Source organism: Oncorhynchus mykiss, chromosome 2, assembly GCF_057628025.1.
Source record: "Oncorhynchus mykiss isolate SJ-2025 chromosome 2, ASM5762802v1, whole genome shotgun sequence".
In the NCBI taxonomy this organism is placed as follows: Eukaryota; Metazoa; Chordata; class Actinopteri; order Salmoniformes; family Salmonidae; genus Oncorhynchus; species Oncorhynchus mykiss.
The window spans coordinates 91,730,506-91,749,893 of NC_143023.1; the positions used below are offsets into that span (position 1 = coordinate 91,730,506).

The 19,388-nt window shown below is 42.7% G+C and overlaps 1 protein-coding gene across 1 annotated transcript in view; it reads right to left on the reverse strand.

Annotated features, from left to right (window-relative positions):
• The window catches only part of lrriq1 (leucine-rich repeats and IQ motif containing 1), a 49,768-nt gene extending 44,230 nt beyond the window's left edge, over window positions 1-5,538 (reverse strand). Inside the window, exons 1-9 of the mRNA XM_021580318.3 lie at window positions 5,435-5,538; window positions 5,198-5,340; window positions 4,933-5,035; window positions 4,665-4,777; window positions 4,463-4,571; window positions 4,087-4,307; window positions 3,913-3,990; window positions 2,680-3,756; window positions 827-979 (exon numbers count right to left, since the gene is read on the reverse strand). Coding sequence (XP_021435993.3) covers window positions 827-979; window positions 2,680-3,756; window positions 3,913-3,990; window positions 4,087-4,307; window positions 4,463-4,571; window positions 4,665-4,777; window positions 4,933-5,035; window positions 5,198-5,326 — 1,983 coding nt within the window. The 5' untranslated portion in view covers window positions 5,327-5,340; window positions 5,435-5,538. The remainder of the gene's footprint in view (window positions 1-826; window positions 980-2,679; window positions 3,757-3,912; window positions 3,991-4,086; window positions 4,308-4,462; window positions 4,572-4,664; window positions 4,778-4,932; window positions 5,036-5,197; window positions 5,341-5,434) is intronic.
• Between the last annotated feature and the right edge of the window lie 13,850 nt (window positions 5,539-19,388).

Below are 19,388 nucleotides of genomic sequence, written 5' to 3' on the forward strand. Positions count from 1 at the left end.
CATTGTACCTAAACTGTATGTGTAAACATGCATACGCAGGGCCCAGCTGTAAAAGAGATCTTGGTTTCAGTCTGTGTTCCTTGTTGAAATAAAGGTATAATAATAATAATAATAATAATGTGCAGTTGCAAACCGTAGTCTGGCTTTTTTATGGCGGTTTTGGAGCAGTGGCTTCTTCCTTGCTGAGAGGCCTTTCAGGTTATGTCGATATAGGACTCGTTTTACTGTGGATATATATACTTTTGTACCCATTTCCTCCAGCATCTTCAGAAGGTCCTTTGATGTTGTTCTGGGATTGATTTGCACTTTTCGCACCGAGGTACGTTCATCTCTAGGAGACAGAACGCGTCTCCTTTATGAGTGGTATGACGGCTGAGTGGTCTCATGGTGTTTATACTTGCGTACTATTGTTTGAACAGATGAACGTGGCACCTTCAGGCGTTTGGAAATTGCTCCCAACGATGAACCAGACTTATGGAGGTCTACAATTTATTTTCTGAGGTCTTGGCTGATTTCTTTTGATTTTCCCATGATGTCAAGCAAAGAGGCACTGAGTTTGTAGGTAGGCCTTGAAATACATCCACAGGTACACCTCCAATTGACTCAAATGATGTCAATTAGCCTATCAGAAGCTTCTAAAGCCGTGACATCATTTTCGGGAATTTTCCATGCTTTCCAATTGTCTGGCTTTCAGTGTCATTACCATAGTACTATTTGTTCATTTGTTTATTTGTCAGGGACCATGTACAACATTCCATTGCACCAGATTTGGCTAGATAAACAATTTCTGTACAGCTTACCCCACATGTAAATGGTGGTTATTTACCTGTACATCGATGTAGCGAAGCTCTGTGCATTGACTGAGGCCCTCCAGGGATTTAAGGCCACAGCGTCTCATGGTGAGGGTCTGCAGTCTGGGGCATTGGGACAAAGTAGAGAGGCTACAGCCAGGGAGATCCTCCAGAACAACTGTGGTCACCTGCATTGGAAGGTAGAGCCCAGTCAGTGAAATATTGCTTTTGGTTTTGTTATGGTTGGTTTGTTGGTTATTTGAATGTGTCTGATTGACTGTTTTGCAGACATGGGTCAAATGCATCTAGGTTCAATACTTTCAAATATCCTACTTGTAGTCTAGTGTAATACCTTTAGTGTTAAAAGCTAAATCAAGCGCAACTTATAAATCACTTATTTTTCTGGAAAAACCTTTATGAAATAAAGCAGGGGTAGGCAACTAGATTGAACGAAATTCAAACCTTGATTACATTAAGACACGATCGCATATGTGACCGACCGGCTTGATTCTGTCTTATGTAGCAACATTTTTTATTGTGTTTTTTACATTGGATAAAGGTGGAGACTCAGAGCTAGAAAATGGTATATCATACACTACAGTTGAGGAACAAAGGGAAAGTAATTCTGCTTTGAAAGTTGATCAACTTGTAACCTCACTTTTGAGAAAATGTCCCTTGAATGTTTTGGTACACCTAAGCGAGAGCTCTTCTTTGTCTACATTCAGCATCGTTCCAAACCCTATTAAGCTTTAGCCCCACCCAGCTTTTTAAGGATTCACATGTGAGGCCATGTATTAAACAACCAAAGAATTCATGACTAAAGGCTAGTTTATACTACAGGTGTGTTCCTAAATTGTGTGCTCAGAGTGCGCTCTGGGCGTTCGTAAACTCAGAGCATTGTCAGACTGTCCATTTGTAAATTCAGAGTGTTTTTCACTCTCGGAGCTTTCAGAGTGCACCCTGGACGATCTGGCCCAGGAGTAGGGTTGATCCGAGCGTTCTGACCTAACAACAGCAGTCAAGCACCCAAGCTAACTGGCTAACGTTTGCTAGCATGCTAGCTACTTCCAGACACAAATGAGGGAATAGCTCATTCTGACCATTTTACTAGCCCTAGCAGAGCTGGTTAGGCTTTTTTATGCTATCCAGAGCGTTGGTGACTGCAACTGTACTGCTGGCAACAATTAATTATGCTTTTTTTTGCCAACGTTTACTGAGACCGGCCATATTCAACGGGCGTTGAGCGTTCGTAAATTTGTCAGTTATTCTGCTCTGGCACACTCAGACGAGAGTACTCTGAAACAGTTGTTTCAGTGACATTCTATTGAAATGGATACTTGCATACTGGAGTCTCTTGTTAAGTTTTAATACAAGCTAAAAAAAATGAAAAGCCTTGTTAGACAGGATTACTGACCAGCTCAAATAGACAGAAGCATGCTATATGGCAGACCAATCCAAACTCATCTCTCGGCATGTCCAGCCCACTCATTATCTCAGCCAATCATGGCTAACTAGGCTCGTAATTTAACAATTTCATTCATATTTACAAAAGTCATACAAGTTTGTTATTAAGGCACATGAAAGTTCACATGGTCGAGAAGGCATATCTGCCCCCCAAAAAACGTTTATGTTCAAATGGCTCTCCTGTGAAGTAGTGACCCACGCCATACGCCTAGTTTCCTGAAACGGGCCACATATATAATTTTTTTTATTCCTGGGCATAGTTTGGAACAGATTTCCTAATTTATACAAATGTTTTTCTTAATTCCTGGTGATTTTAGTCAACAACAAAAAAAATCACTCGCGGGACTGTTTTGCCCTGCAGGCTGCCTGTTACTGACCCCTGAAATAAAGAGTATCACATTGTAGATCGTATCATGCAGGTTACCTCCTGAGGGGAGTTCCAGGCCCCAGACTGAAGGAGTGTTTCTGGGCAGAGGAGGGGTAAACCGCTCCCCTCAGCGGCCCTCCTCGCCCCCCTCCTCCTCTGGGTCCTGACCCCCTGCTGCTGCTTCCTCTTATTCTGCAGGGAGAGTTTGGACCAGGAAGTGCAGTCCCTCATCCAGGCCAGTCTCCTCTGCTCCGTCTGCTCTGGTAGAGATACACTCATACGCTCAAAGGCAGACTGAGGGGCTGAGGTGCTGGGGTCAATGGGGGGAGAGCTGGCAGTGGGGGAACATTCAGTGGCGGATGATTTCTCCTCTCTGGCTTTTTCCTCACTCGGGTTTTGACTTTCCTCCTTCACTATTCCTGTCCCCAGCTTTTGCAGGCTCTTTGGTTTCCTCTCATCTGATTCCATCCTAATCTCTTCCTCCTCCTTGCTTTTCCTTTCATTCTCCTTTTCCTCCTCATCCTCCTGTCTTTTTCTCCGCTCCTCCTCCCTTTCTTGCTTGTCTTTCTCCTCCCTAATCTGCTCCTCCTTCTCTCTCCTCTCCTCCTTCTTTCTCTTCTCCTCTTCTTTCCTTCTCTTCTCCTCTTCTTTCTTTCTCTTCTCCTCTTCTTCATGCTTCTTTCTCTTCTCCTCCCCTTTTCTTCTCTCTCCCTCCTTTCTGTTCTCCTGATCCTCCCTCTTTCTTCTGTCCTCCTCATCCTGTCTCTCTCTCTCCATACGGACTCGATCCTCTTCTTTGGTTCTCTCATACTCTAAGCTCCTCCTCTTCAGCGCTTGCTCCTCCAACTCTCTCCTTCTGTTTTCCTTTTCCTGCTTCAGCCGCTGCTCCTCCTGTTCCCTCCTCCACCTCTCCTCCCTCCTGTTCCTCTCCTCCTCAGACCTTCTTTGTTCCTCTCTTCTGCGGTGGAGCTCAGCCCTGGTCCACCGGCGTGCCAGGACGCCTCTGAGGGCAGCCTGGATAGTGATGGCCGCCCTGCATCGAGACTGGTGGGTCTTCCTCCTCTTTTCCTCCTGCACCTTCTCAAAGGCCCTCCTCTCCTCCTCCATCTGTCTCTGGAGGCTGCTGATCAGCTCCTGGTTAGTGTGGGAGAGTGGAGGAGAGAAGTTAAACCAATAAAAACTGAAAAGAAAGATGAGCCCCTTCTGAAAACACTTCCAACCAAGCCCCTCTCCATTGCCAGTGTTTCAGTGTTTGCACATCTAAAAAAAATGTGATTGAATCTGGCCCACCTGCTGTTTGAAAAACTCTTGTTGAAGCTTCTCTTCTGCCTCTCTTTCTCTCATCTCCTCCATGCCTGTAGGGCGATGCTACAGACAGACAATGACTTCTTCAGTTGGTCACTCTTAGTTATGGAAAACATAGAAACGGGAAATGGGAGAAAGGGATGATATGAACTATCTCACCCTATTGTCCTCTTCTATCTGCCTCAGCTCCTCCTCAAAGTCTCTCTGTCTGCGTTTCCTCCCCTCCTCCTTTTCTCTCTGCTCATTCTGCTCCTTCTTTCGCTCCACCTCGTATTCCACAATTCTCCTCTCATCCTCCTCTTTCAACTTACGCTCCAAAGTTTTCAGTTCCAAACTGAGTTGCTTTTCAGACCTTAAATATGCATCACATTCAATATCATCTGTGTCAAACAGAAAGACACAGGTCACAGCTCCATTAGTTTGAAGAATATCACCTTTTTTATTTTTTAGGGCTGGACTAAATGAGGCAAGGGTGACATCTAGTGGGCATATATGGGCATATATATCACACACGCACACAGAAATCTACACATACCCTCACTGTTGTGTGGCACTCTGTCTGTAATGTCACTGTCGGATACAGTGTGAGGGCAGGCCTTGTTGGGGATAGTGTTCAACTTCTCATCCTCCATCTCTAACATGACCTAAATCAATCAAACATGTTTAGCCTACGTCCCAGCACAAATTACATAACACTAGTACTTTAGGGCACACAAGCCTTATTAAACTAGACTCACTTGTTCTTTTAACTTCACTGGGTCCTCGTGTAGGCCTAAGTCAGAGGCCAGTTCCATTAAAAGGTCTTCAGAACGACTTGAAATGATGGAATACACTTCAGCCGCTCTGGAATCTGAAAACAGACAATGTACAAAGACATTGAGTCACATATAAACAACAATAGTATGACATCATGTAGCCAGCAGCTAGCTTGACTGATGAATAAATGATCCATGCATTTTCTATATTTCTGTTGCCTATGCATTATCCAGAGGTCCTCATTCCTACCATCATCTTCATTGTCCTCAAGGATGAGCTTTTCAAACTGACTTGCTCTGTTCTCGGAGGCTTGAAAATATTTGAGCATTGATTCTGGGATTTTATCTGAAACCTGGGGGTATTGAAAGGTGAAAAGTTAGGTTTACATGCATTTGCAACCAGTAGACATTCATTGACAAGTCGTATAAAAACATTGTGCAAACAGGCTAACGTTAGACAATGGAGATTATTAGGCCTACACAAACTCTCTCTGACTAATAATAAATCAACTCACATCATCTTCATCGGCATGATCTTCATCAGCAGATGAGTAAAAATCTTCCTGATAAGAATGATCTAATTCAATATCCTCAGAGGAGTTGTTGATGCTCAGTTTGCTCAGGTCTTCTTGACTGACATCCATGGTCTACCTAGCAGCTTCAGGAAACAGAAAAAGAGCAGGAAACACTGCATGAAACTTAAACTTAAAACTTTTACATTTTATTCCCACGAAAAATAAGAGGTAATTTACCTGTGTTTGTCTGTGTTTTGTATACTTTGCTAACCCGTTTTCTAACCATGAACGTCAAATCATTCCATCCGCGTCTAAATGGAACTGTGGTCGCTATGGAAACTGAGGAGAATACTACGGAACACCACTCAGGACAAACGTAACCCTGTAGGGTGTTGACTTGCCATTTGGCAACATACCATTTCTATACATTTCATGTACAGATAAAATGGGAAACATTAGTTACCAGTATCTTTGTTTTATTGTTAGGCTACGTCAAATCATAGACTTGTAACTGGGCTCAAATGAAAAGAGTGCACACATAATTGCTTTATGCTGGAGGGGGGCCTCGGTAATTTACACGACAAACAACTATTTTCTGTGACTCTCTCTTCTATGTGCACGGCATAATGTCCAAACATTCCCTTTATGTTTCAAAGAACTTTAGCCTACTACTACAGTAAATTGTGTGGGGAAAGTACATTGCAATCATGCAAGATCACAGTAAATGTAATTCTTTGGAATTGAATAGCCTTGCATAAGCCTCAAGTGCTGTCTTTTCCCACTCTCTCTCTATCTCTCTCGCTCTCCAAAGTTGAAGGTACTGTTGTGGCCAACAACACAGACTGCAACCTACTGTACAACAATGACATTTCTGATGACAAAGGAACGGAACCTTTCCCACATGGAAAGTGCAGCGCTTGTAGTCCGTCTCTCTGAGGAGATTCCAGAGCAGCCCTCGCAGGTTTTCCCACACCCATTCCCAGGGGCTCTCAGAACTTCAGAACTTTACAACTTCCGCCACCTTGTTCAGTGTTTCACTGGAGAACATTGTGTCCTCACATTTTTGTGTTCGGACTCAGAAGTCATTGAGTCTTCTCTCATGACTTGCCAGAATTCAAGGGCAACATCAATGGCTAAATGGCGCCAGATGCACCTTATCATGTTACCTCGAAAAACCAACATCAAATTCCATAGATTCTCTCCAAAAACACAATGTGGTCTATACTCTGAGTCTACAAAACTTTAAGAACACCTTCCTAATATTGAGTTGCACCCCCCATTTTTGCCCTCAGAATAATCTCAATTCGTCAGGGCATGGACTCTACAAGGTATTGAAAGTGCTCCACAGAGATGTTGGCCCATGTTGACTCCAATGCTTCCCACAGTTGTGTCAAGTTGGCTGGATGTCCTTTGGGTAGTGGACCATTCTTGATACACACAGGAAACTGTTGAGTGTGAAAAAACCCAACAGCATTGCAGTTCTTGACACAAACCGGTGTGCCTGGCACCTACTACCATACCCCGTTCAAAGGCACTTAAATCTTTTGTCTTGCCCATTCACCCTCTGAATGGCACACATACACAATCCATGTCTCAATTGCCTCAAGGCTTAGAAATCCTTCTTTAACCTGTCTCTTCACCTTCATCTACACTGATCGAAGTGGATTTAACAAGTGACATCAATAAGGGATCATAGCTTTCACCTGGATTCACCTGGTCAGTCTAGGTCATGGAAAGAGCAGTTGTTCTTATTGTTTTATATGCTCAGTGTATGTATATGCAGTCTGAAAGGTCAACAAACAGTGACACTGCCAAACGTGTTTGTATGTGTGTGTGTGTATACGAGCATTACAAAGGTCATTACGGATCACGGTACCACTTCAGTCCCAGCATTTGACAGGGAGAGTTTTCAGCGGAGCCCTTGTTGTTGAAGTCAAACTGCCTGCCCCTCTGTTCCATCAGGTCCCCCTAAGAAGCATTGACAAAGTTAAATTGCTCAAAAAGGCCCCATCAGCAAGCCTTGTCCACTCTGATTAGGCCCCGGCGGCGTGTGGCCCTTTGTCAGTAGGCAAGGTGTCCTGACGCTTTTGTCCGGGAGCACAGAACCCAGACAGCAACCAGACAGGCCCAAGCTGCAGATTTACACAACAGATTACAGCAGTCAATGGCGGCTCCGGCCCAAATGGAGTGCTGGTTTGGATAGTTTGGATAGCCACCGTGTGTTTACTCTGTCAAGGGTTTTCTGTTACTGGACTGTAGCTATTATCTGGGCCTCTGGGTCCTGGCCGGGTGCTTCAAGCCTATCGCTTCTGTCTAGGGCTGTGAGGAGAGGGGGCTGCTGAAAGAAATTAAAATGTGACAACGAAGTTCCCATGTATCTCTGGTACTCCTCACACTGTAAATTAGATTAGACATAGTGTGCAACAAATAAAACATTTATTGTGTTCAATGTTGTCTCGTAATATCTAGGGATCTATTGTATTTGTTGTATAATAAATGAATTCAAAATCAAATACAATTTATTTATATAGCCCTTCGTACATCAGCTGATATCTCAAAGTGCTGTACAGAAACCCAGCCTAAAACCCCAAACAGCAAGCAATGCAGGTGTAGAAGCACGGTGGCTAGGAAAAACTCCCTAGAAAGGACAAAACCTAGGAAGAAACCTAGAGAGGAACAAGGCTATTAGGGGTGGCCAATCCTCTTCTGGCTGTGCCGGGTGGAGATTATAACAGAACATGGCCAAGATGTTCAAATGTTCATAAATGACCAGCATGGTCAAATAATAGGTCTGGGACAGGTAGCACGTCCGGTGAACAGGTCAGGATTCCATAGCCGCAGGCAGAACAGTTGAAACTGGAGAAGCAGCACGGCCAGGTGGACTGGGGACAGCAAGGAGTCATCATGCCAGGTAGTCCTGAGGCATGGTCCTACGGCTCAGGTCCTCCGAGAGAGAGAGAGATAGAGAGAACTAGAGAGAGCATACTTAAATTCACACTGGACACTGGATAAGACAGGAGAAGAACTCCAGATATAACAAACTGACCCTAGCCCCCCGACACATAAACTACTGCAGCATAAATACTGGAGGCTGAGACAGGAGGGGTCAGTAGACACTGTGGCCCCATCCGATGATACCCCCGGACAGGGCCAAACAGGGAGGATATAACCCCACCCACTTTGCCAAAGCACAGCCCCCACACCACTATGGTGTATAATAGGTAGGTGGCTTAGAGGTTAGAGAGGTAGACCTATACAGCCACTCTGTATAGAGTGTTGCCAGTTAGAACTCCAGTCAAGGCACTGCAACAATAGGACACAATGAGAGGATTCTGAAAGTTACTTGCTTGTTGGTTGTTCATAGATATTACACTCTTAGAAAAAAAGTGTTTGTAAAGGGTTCTTCGGTTGTCCCCGTAGCAGAAGCCTTTGAAGAACCATTTTTGGTTCCAGGTAGAACCCTTTTGGGTTCTGTGTAGAACCCTCTATGGAAAGGGTTCTACATGGAACCCAAAAGAGTTCTACCTGGAACCAAAAAGGGTTCTTCCATAGGTTGTCCTATGGGGACAGCCGAAGAACCTTTTGGGTTCTAAATAGCACATTTTTTCCTAAGCGTGTATACTCACGTGAGGGGGAAATTATTAACCAAGATAATCCTTGACGAAAGGCACTGACATAAATTTGAAGCATAATCACTTTAAGTTGCATTCTTTGGCTAAGCGGCAGTCACATTTGATTCACACCCAACAGAATACACTTCTGGTTCACCTCCCTCTAAGCCTCAAAATGAGCCCCACCCAAATTGCTAGGATTCACCTACTGTAAATCTTCAAGGCTGAAGATCAGATATGAGATTTTTGTTATTATCCATCGATAAAGTTATAGTAACAACTGTGGGTTGTAAGTGAGACATGCCTGCAAGGGGAGATTTGGATTGTCTTTCAAAGTTATGATTATGGTGCCAGTAAGACCTTACTATTTCAAAGCTGCTTCTGATTACTATGGGATTATATGTAATCGGAAATTCCCTACTAATGAGAGTGAGGTTGGAATGGGCCTCTTGGAAGCTGCATGGTTTCATTGAGGAAATACAATGTGTTGGTGGTCAGAACTACTGTATGTACACTGTTATGATGTAGGGCCTATCTTACAGTGTTACCAGATGTTTGCATGGCAATGCATTGGTGCCAACAGTAGATTTCAGACATTCAAATACAGTACATTTCAGTGGCAGTTGGTGGCTTTTGTGAGCATGGCCTTATTTCTATTACAGCATATTGGATGAGTGTCATTTATATTCCATTCACCCAGCTCAATGTAACATCGATAGGTTTAGGCCATTACATGATACTCAAATTTTACCTAAACCCATCATGAGGTTGCTACAACCTAGTCAATAAATGAACGTTTACAATGTAGGTGCACAGGTCGAGATCATTTTTAGTAATCAAGGTGACAGACACATTCAATACCACCTTGCACACTCTTGCCTGCATCCGTGCTTCTTCACCTGCATTGCTTGCTGTTTGGGGTTTTAGGCTGGGTTTCTGTACAGCACTTTGAGATATCAGCTGATGTACGAAGGGCTATATAAAATAAATTTGATTGATTGATTGATTGATCTAGCTAATCTATGGTCTAATCACTAGTCCAACAGTTGCAAACGAGAGTTTCTATTGAACAAATTCAGGTATGTTTATCCCCCGTTTCGTTCCGTTTGCTTCCATTTAAGAATTTTTTTTCAACAGAATCAGCAGAATGAATACATGATCACACGCAAACACAGTTCACTTTCATAGCAGCCACATACAAACAGTATGATCACTTTGTTCATTCCTTCTCACATCTACGCACTCTCCTCCTCTCTCACCTTTTCCCTTCGCTTGTGGACTTAAGTGCACAACACATCAGCTGTCTGTGACTAGGCAAAAAAGGCTTTCCAAGCCAAACCTTCATATTATAACCGCCAAGGGACAGGTCAACATTTACTGGGGGAGGTATGGTCCAAAATAGGAGAGGCTTGTCAAACTTTTTTTTTTTGATTTGGGGAGGGTTGTGTGGGTTTTTATTGGGCACAAGGGATGGTAGTCCTCCTCTTTCTCCTCTGAGGAGCCTCCACTGGTAGATTTCAGCCCTTCAATGTCAGTGAAGAAGGATTGAATGTCTTTGTCTGAATATTCATCCAATTTCACAGGTGCGGGGTACTGTAACTACTACAGTACATCTTTAAACAGTGTGGGCATCCTCTCCATTGCCAGTACTCCATTCAGCTGAAGCAGACTGGTCGGGCTCTCTGCTTCCAGGAGCTGTCTGAATCCCTCAAAGAATCGCAGGCAGGTTCCAAGTCTGTACACCCTGGATCCCATGACTTGGATGAGCCCTGTGACACAGGACAGTTCCCAGTGAAAGAAGGAAGGAAGGAAAGAAGTCCAACACTGTAATTAATCCTCTCTTTGTCAAAGCACCCCTCTAAAAGAACTTAAGATGACCAGCTAGACCATTCTTAAATCCCCCACATTAGTTCCATTATCATTTTTTAAATCAACTGTATAGGCCAGGGGTTAAGGGGATGGGTTTAAAGAAAATGGAGCCGTGTGTGAGAGAGAGGGAGAAAGATGTCCCTTTGTCCTGATGGTATGTGTTTGCTATGCCAGTGGCTGTCATTAATAGAGCCTCTATACTATAGTCACATGTAACTGAAGATCTTGAGCAGCTGGAATTTAAAGGCATGGGACTACTTTATACAGGGTTGACTCATTGACAACAATCCCATTTGCAAAGACCTGTTCAAGTCTGCCGTATATCAGAATGAGGATCTATACAGTTTGGATGCTATTTTACAGTTTCAGCTAGATAAAATAAAATGCTGAATCAACACAATGGCAGTCATTTTACGCACTCTGGCAATCCTATTGCACCAGGTGAATAAAACATAAATGTAAAATCACACCAATGTAGAACTTCAATACTTGTGTCTTAATGTTATCAGGCCATTGTACATACTGTACCATTTCTGACCGTTGGACAAGTGCTTGAAAGGCAAAAACCTGTCTATACACCTGTTGTTGGAAGTCGATCAGAATTGGTTCTAAAAGTTCAAATCAAAGTTTATTGCAGGCCTTCCCCAATGCCGAGTGCATGTCAGGTCCTGGCCAAGAGGGGCTGTGACTAAACTCAATTCAGTACGATAGATCCAACTACACCACCAAAAGCATTGGGAGCTCCAAATAACTCATAACAGGGGTTTGAGTGGAAATACATGACAGGAAAATCAGAAGCAGGTAACGGTTCACACATTCATTTATTTACTGTATATCCCAATTTCAGCTTCCATGAACCAAGTTAACTTTAGCTTAGCAAACAAAATGGAGGGAGGATATCACAAACAGACAATGAAATCCAAAAAACAGGTTTCAGTGGAGGGAAATCACTACACAACTCTAGTCATCATTCCATCAATGTAACACTTAGCGAAGCCAACGCTTCCAAAAGCACCTGCACCTGGGCAGCCACACCGCACGCAAAATATAGAAGGGTTATAAAGAGAGGGAAGCCAATCACATGTTTCAATTAATCAATCAGCTAACACACACTAAATTAGGAGCACCTGGCCCAAATCATGCACAGTAATTAGGGTATTCGTCACACCTGTGACACATACTGTACACCCAGGAAGATCTTAAGCCTTATTCACTGAACTTCCTAAAAACAACCCACTTTGATAAAGCTATACCTTTTTGTAGCAGGTTGAGAGAATTAACATAGCAGGTTAGGAGAATTAGATTGTTAGGAAAAGGGTTAGGGATTGCGAAAAAATGCTCTCCTAACCTGCTGCAAAAAGTAACTTGTATCGAGATAGCGTGTTTTTAGGGAGTCCCCCTTGTTCACACTGCAGGCCTTAATGCTTGTTTTGTCATGTGACAAGTGTATGTAGACGGGAGAAATATTGTTTTCCAGCTGAGGCTAAACGCTGCAATTGTGGTGGTGAGCATGCGCCCAAATTCCTGAAGTGCCCTGTTAGGGTGAAGGAGACAGAGCTGGCCAAAGTAAGGGCTGTCCAACATGTCTCCTACCCGTAGGCAATGAGAAGAGTGGAAGAAGGGAGTGACGCTGAAACAAAGGTATTAGGATCGGCGACGTCAGTGAATGTTCCATGCCAACAGAGGGATCCTGACATGTTGCATGTTAAGAAAGTGATCTTTGTATTGTTTATAACAGTGGTTATAAACTGCACAGCACAAACAGAGAGGAAATCTGAGAAAATAGGAATTGTGAGTGTGGCCGAGCATTTTTTGGGGCTCAGGGAATCTATAGCAGAGGCATTCCAATAAATTATTGCGATGAATGTGTGAGTGTAAAGTATTTAGTGCTTCTTTTCCATGTAAAAATGTAAAAATATATTTGTTTGATGGTCGAACTATGATTTATTTATGGATATCACATGCTTATTTTGGTACAGTAGTCCACATATTTTCCACTCTTTGGGATCAATTCAACCAATCACTTAATGTAAGAAAATGTACAGAGAAGACACATGATCAGAAGAGCAATGCAACAGATGTCCCAATGATCTGTCCTTCCTCCCAAAGTGTACACTTCTTCACTTAACTTCGCTGATTTGAAAGACAATGGCTAGTGTAAGACATTATGGCGGAAACTCCCACTAGCCGATGCCTCCACCAATCCAATGCTTTTTTCATGGCCTACAAAGGACTCTCTATCATCAGCTGAGGGTAGAAGGACCAGAGTCCTGGATGAACATTGTTATATCTAGCAAAAACACTGTGATGTAAGAAGCGAGACACAACATGATAATTGCAGACACACATAATATACTGTTTCGTGTTCCTCTGATTGCTGCCTTGACATTGCAGTCACTTAACTCTATTGTCAAGGCTGACCTGGCTAATGTCATTCTTGTCTAAATGTTAACACTGTTTTATCACAACACGTTTGAACTGCATGTGCCATAGGGAGGCTTGCAACCTGATTGGGCATGCAGAGGGTTAGTGTTCACTAAAGTACAGTAGATACTGGCCAACTCATGAACCAACTATATTGCTCTGGTGAAGAGCAGGGGAGGGAGAATTGCTTATGTGTAGGTCTTTTTCCATTCAGAATCCATGTCGTATTGAAAGTCACACTGTAAAGAATCAAGATTGTGCTTGATGACAGATGACAGATAAAATTGTACTGTCTAAGAATAACCCATTCACATGACTCATTCATCCTTGTGAGTTTTTTTCTCAATGAGAAGGTTACACCGGTCAACAAAAGAAGCATGTGGGTTACGACAATGCCATTGTGAAAGCCAATGCCTCAACTTTCCAATGGCTTTCGGGTATTCACACTCTTGATGGCCTCACGGCATCAGGTTCTCAGAGTCGGGGTTATCCCATGAAGAATTCAACAGGAAGGCTCACAGCAAACCACCAACTGTGACCCATGCTGTGTTTACCATCACAAGATCTCAACAGATCCGGTCAGAGAAAGGTGGAATGGTGATGTTATAAAGTCATCAGATAAATTAGTAACATTTTACTTAAAGACAACAGGTATGATCCTTCGTGATCTTTTATTATGCACTGTAAGACTTGTTAGACCCCTTTTTGATCCATCAACTCTACAAGGTCTACGTTTGAACACCATGTATTGATACTGCTTATCTGCAGATTGCTACCTCACATCATTTTAAAACAGGAAACAGAAGATCAAGCACTATTGAAATTGTTGAAAGAACTGGAAAAATTTAGGAAACAATGAATTGGGTGAATGAAATAAAGATGTTTGAAAAAGATAAAACTATAATTCCCCCAAAAATGTCACACAAACTAAACTAAACAAAAATGCCATCAATTTCCCCTTGCTCTAATGGTGAAACATCCATCATTGTATACAGACAGTCACCCCCTCATCCCCTATCCTCAGATTACCCTATGTGACCATTTATTCCTTACCTTACCCTTTTGTCATATTATTATTATAAAACGTTTTAATCTTTATTTTTTCAGGCGAATCAACTAAGAACAAATTATTGTTTACATGACGGCCTGGCCAGTGACGACTTGGAATTTCTGTGTAAAAAATTAAATAGCTAAAAAATACATTGAAATCACAGGACAAGACAGACATCATGACACAGAATGACAGGGACATATGACAAACACAAAAGTCAATGCGGAACAGTTAGAGCACAAGGAGAACAGATATCACAACACAGTGGGACAGAAATACATGGCAACAACACAACATTTATTAAAAACAGTCAGCATAGATAGTAAACAGTCAGCAATACATTTTGATAGAATATCAGGCGGGCCTACAGTATCTATAAGAACAACGTAAAGCGTACATGGGAATGTTCATAATTTAATTGTATTTGTTAGAATAACACGTTAGTGTCCATGAATGACGTGATTCGGCAGAGTTACAAGTTAATATCAGTGAGGATGACTATGAATGACATCATTAGATAGGGTAACAAGTACAGGTGTCAGAGAACATTTCTGTGAGGGATTTCTTTTTCATTTCTCAAGTTTGAACCTTTCTTGCAGCTTGTGCAGTCAATGGCTGCATCAAACTGGAAAGGATGGGAGAGTTTGAAGAATCTTTAACTGAATGTGACAGGAAGATCCGGTGTTGTAAGTAGAGGAGGAGCAATGTACCAGAAATTGAAGGCAGTTAACAGATGAGTGAGTATTTCATCGTTACCTTAGTTGTGCTCGAATGACCCTTGGGGCACTGACGTCTTTTTACCTACTAGATGAAATCACAGTGATTCTGGGATTGTTTCATGAGTGGACTTACCATCATGTTCCAAGAACATTACGGTCAGTCTATAACATCACAATCTGTATGCCTGAAGCACACTCACATGCACGCACGTGCACACATACACAAACACATACACAAATCTTAAAATGTTTCTGACATAACTTGTGTCTGTTTGTGTCGATGTGTGGTTATCAAATTTCACTGTTATGAAAAGAATGACCCTCAGAATGGCATTCTTCTCATACAGACAGACAGCTGACATTGCACTGACTCCAGACAGACAGACAGACAGACAGACAGACAGACAGACAGACAGACAGACAGACAGACAAATGGCACCCTAATTCCTTTATAGTGCACCACTTGTGTTTAAAAGTAGTACACTAAATAGTGTAATTTGGGTTGCACACTAAATCTCTAAAGTGCTAAACACTAACAAATAGTGGAGAAGATAGAGAGTAACAGGCTATGGGGTTGAGTTGGTCAATTGAGAAGATTAATTGAAATATAATTTATAAATATTTAAATCCATGAGCTTCCTGAATCGACAAAGTTCAAATTGAAGTCAGACCGGCAAGTCGAGCTGTGGCAGAGGGGGATAGAGGCTAAATGCACTGAGTATGAGTCTCTCTCCCTAGCTCTCTCTCTCCCTAGCTCACTCTCTCTACCGTTCTCTCTCTCTACTGCTCTACCCTTGTCACTCTCTTTCTCACACACATATAGACACACACACACACACAAACACACACACACAGAGATACAGCGCCGTGTCTGTTTCAGAGGGCACATGATTGCCACTGTGAGAGAGAGAGAGAGAGAGAGAGAGAGAGAGAGAGAGAGAGAGAGAGAGAGAGAGAGAGCTATTGTATGTCCTTGAGACACCTGACAGTGCATGGTCATCAGAGCAGGTGCTGAGGCTACATGGGGACAAGGAGGGAGGGAGGGAGGGAGGTAAGGGAGGGAAGGAGTGAGGCAGGGAGGGAGGCAGAGAGGGAAGCCTTGGGTCTTCCTACCAGGCTCCAACAGACATTGATACCAATGTCTAGGTCTACCTCTCAATGGTCGGGAGAGGTCACAGTGACTCAGCTTTCATTAAAAGGTTAGATAGGGGATTAGGGGGTTCAGAACATGAAGTGAAGTTAAGCAAAAAGTGCAACCTATAATTCAGTGGAAAGATCAAATTAGTGTCACACAGCAATGCTACAATAGGCCTACAGTAGGATGTACAGTGCCTTGCAAAAGTATTCGGCCCCCTTGAACTTTGCGACCTTTTGCCACATTTCAGGCTTCAAACATAAAGATATAAAACTGTATTTTTTTGTGAAGAATCAACAACAAGTGGGACACAATCATGAAGTGGAACGACATTTATTGGATATTTCAAACTTTTTTAACAAATCAAAAACGGAAAAATTGGGCGTGCAAAATTATTCAGCCCCCTTAAGTTAATACCACCTTTTGCTGCGATTACAGCTGTAAGTCCCTTGGGGTATGTCTCTATCAGTTTTGAACATCGAGAGACTGAAATTTTTTCCCATTCCTCCTTGCAAAACAGCTCGAGCACAGTGAGGTTGGATAGAGAGCATTTGTGAACAGCAGTTTTCAGTTCTTTCCACAGATTCTCGATTGGATTCAGGTCTGGACTTTGACTTGGCCATTCTAACACCTGGATATGTTTATTTTTGAACCATTCCATTGTAGATTTTGCTTTGTGTTTTGGATCATTGTCTTGTTGGAAGACAAATCTCCGTCCCAGTCTCAGGTCTTTTGCAGACTCCATCAGGTTTTCTTCCAGAATGGTCCTGTATTTGGCTCCATCCATCTTCCCATCAATTTTAACCATCTTCCCTGTCCCTGCTGAAGAAAAGCAGGCCCAAACCATGATGCTGCCACCACCATGTTTGACAGTGGGGATGGTGTGTTCAGCTGTGTTGCTTTTACGCCAAACATACGTTTTGCATTGTTGCCAAAAAGATCAATTTTGGTTTCATCTGACCAGAGCACCTTCTTCCACATGTTTGGTGTGTCTCCCAGGTGGCTTGTGGCAAACTTTAAACAACACTTTTTATGGATATCTTTAAGAAATGGCTTTCTTCTTGCCACTCTTCCATAAAGGCCAGATTTGTACGATATACGACTGATTGTTGTCCTATGGACAGAGTCTCCCACCTCAGCTGTAGATCTCTGCAGTTCATCCAGAGTGATCATGGGCCTCTTGGCTGCATCTCTGATCAGTCTTCTCCTTGTATGAGCTGAAAGTTTAGAGGGACGGCCAGGTCTTGGTAGATTTGCAGTGGTCTGATACTCCTTCCATTTCAATATTATCGCTTGCGCAGTGCTTCTTGGGATGTTTAAAGCTTGGGAAATCTTTTTGTATCCAAATCCGGCTTTAAACTTCTTCACAACAGTATCTCGGACCTGCCTGGTGTGTTCCTTGTTCTTCATGATGCTCTCTGCGCTTTTAACGGACCTCTGAGACTATCACAGTGCAGGTGCATTTATACGGAGACTTGATTACACACAGGTGGATTGTATTTATCATCATTAGTCATTTAGGTCAACATTGGATCATTCAGAGATCCTCACTGAACTTCTGGAGAGAGTTCGCTGCACTGAAAGTAAAGGGGCTGAATAATTTTGCACGCCCAATTTTTCAGTTTTTGATTTGTTAAAAAAGTTTGATATATCCAATAAATGTCGTTCCACTTCATGATTGTGTCCCACTTGTTGTTGATTCTTCACAAAAAAATACAGTTTTATATCTTTATGTTTGAAGCCTGAAATGTGGCAAAAGGTCGCAAAGTTCATGGGGGCCGAATACTTTCGCAAGGCACTGTATCTGTATTACAAAAGTAAATACAAATGTTAAAGAGCTATAGCCTATAGCCTAATGCCTAGGCTACCTACTATCATGACTGTCATAGGCCTACAAAGCAATAATGGCATCATTGAAACAGCTTGCCCAAGTCAAATAGCCTTCCATAATTAACTATGTGTGGAACTTATTTAGGCAGACCATATAGACCTACACTCGGTGGCCAGTTTATTAGGTACATCACCCCGTTCACTAAAATGGTTCGTTCCTACAGATAATGGTGCAGTACAACAGTGGTGTGAAGGAACGACATCTCAGAACGGACATCTCGTCAGTCCATGTCACAGATGAGCTATTGAAGCAGACGACCACACCGATCAGCTAAAAACAAGAAGAAGCGGCTCCAGTGGGCACGCGATTACCAACACTGGACAATTGTGGTGTGGAAAAATATTGGCTGGTTCGACGTTGCGTCATGCTGATGGCAGAGTCAGGATTTGGCGTAAGCAGCATAAGTCCATGCCCATCCTACCTGCTGTCAACGGTACAGCTGGTGGCGGTGGTGTAATCGTGAGGGAATGTTTTCCTGGCACACATTAGATCTCCTGATACCAATTGAGCAACGTTTGAATGCCATAGCGTATCTGAACATTGTCGTTGAGCAGGTGAATCCCATGGCTACTATCATTATTTGACCCTGCTGGTCATCTATGAACGTTTGAACATCTTGGCCATGTACTGTTATAATCTCAACCCGGCACAGCCAGAAGAGAACTGGCCACCCCTCAGAGCCTGGTTCCTCTTTAGGTTTCTTCCTAGGTTCCTGCCTTTCTAGGGAGTTTTTCCTAGCCACCGTGCTTCTACATCTGCATTGCTTGCTGTTTGGGGTTTAACGCTGGGTTTCTGAAAAGCACTTTGTGACATCGGCTGATGTAAAAAGGGCTTTAGAAATACATTTGATTGATTGATACAGGGGGATCTGACCAGGTACTAGATGGGTGTACCTAATAAACTGGCCACTGAGTGTATTGTAGGCTATAACGGATGGAAATTGTGTAACTGATTGATTGCATACCTGTCTACTGTAGTTACATGGTTGTATCTTCTGCAAGGCAAGCAGCACACGAGTTCAGATTGAATTTAGTGGTGATGACCCACAATGCCCTTCACCCTGTGTAGGCTACAATTATTGAATTAAAACAGCATGTAGGCCTATGTCTATTCCACATACCTAATTACAAGTTGTAGGTACAATAGGACAATCACAAGTCAGTCCTAATAGATAGGCTACAGTATAGGCACATTCTACCCACACATACCCCCCTTCTAGTGAAGGAGCTAATAAGGGGTTAGTCGTAGTAGAACATACCAAGTGAAAATAGGGGGGATCAGGAAAAATGTCAAACAATTATTTCGTTTATCCTGCGCATTCACGATGGTAATGAGTATAATTATACCACCATAAATCATCCGTAATATACAAAGAGATAAATTGAGCAAAAAGTAATGTAAATTTGGATCAAACATTTATAAACAAAGGAACCAAGCACCCCTATTACCGCGCTGGACGTATTTCTAAATCCTAGAAGAGGCGAAGCACTT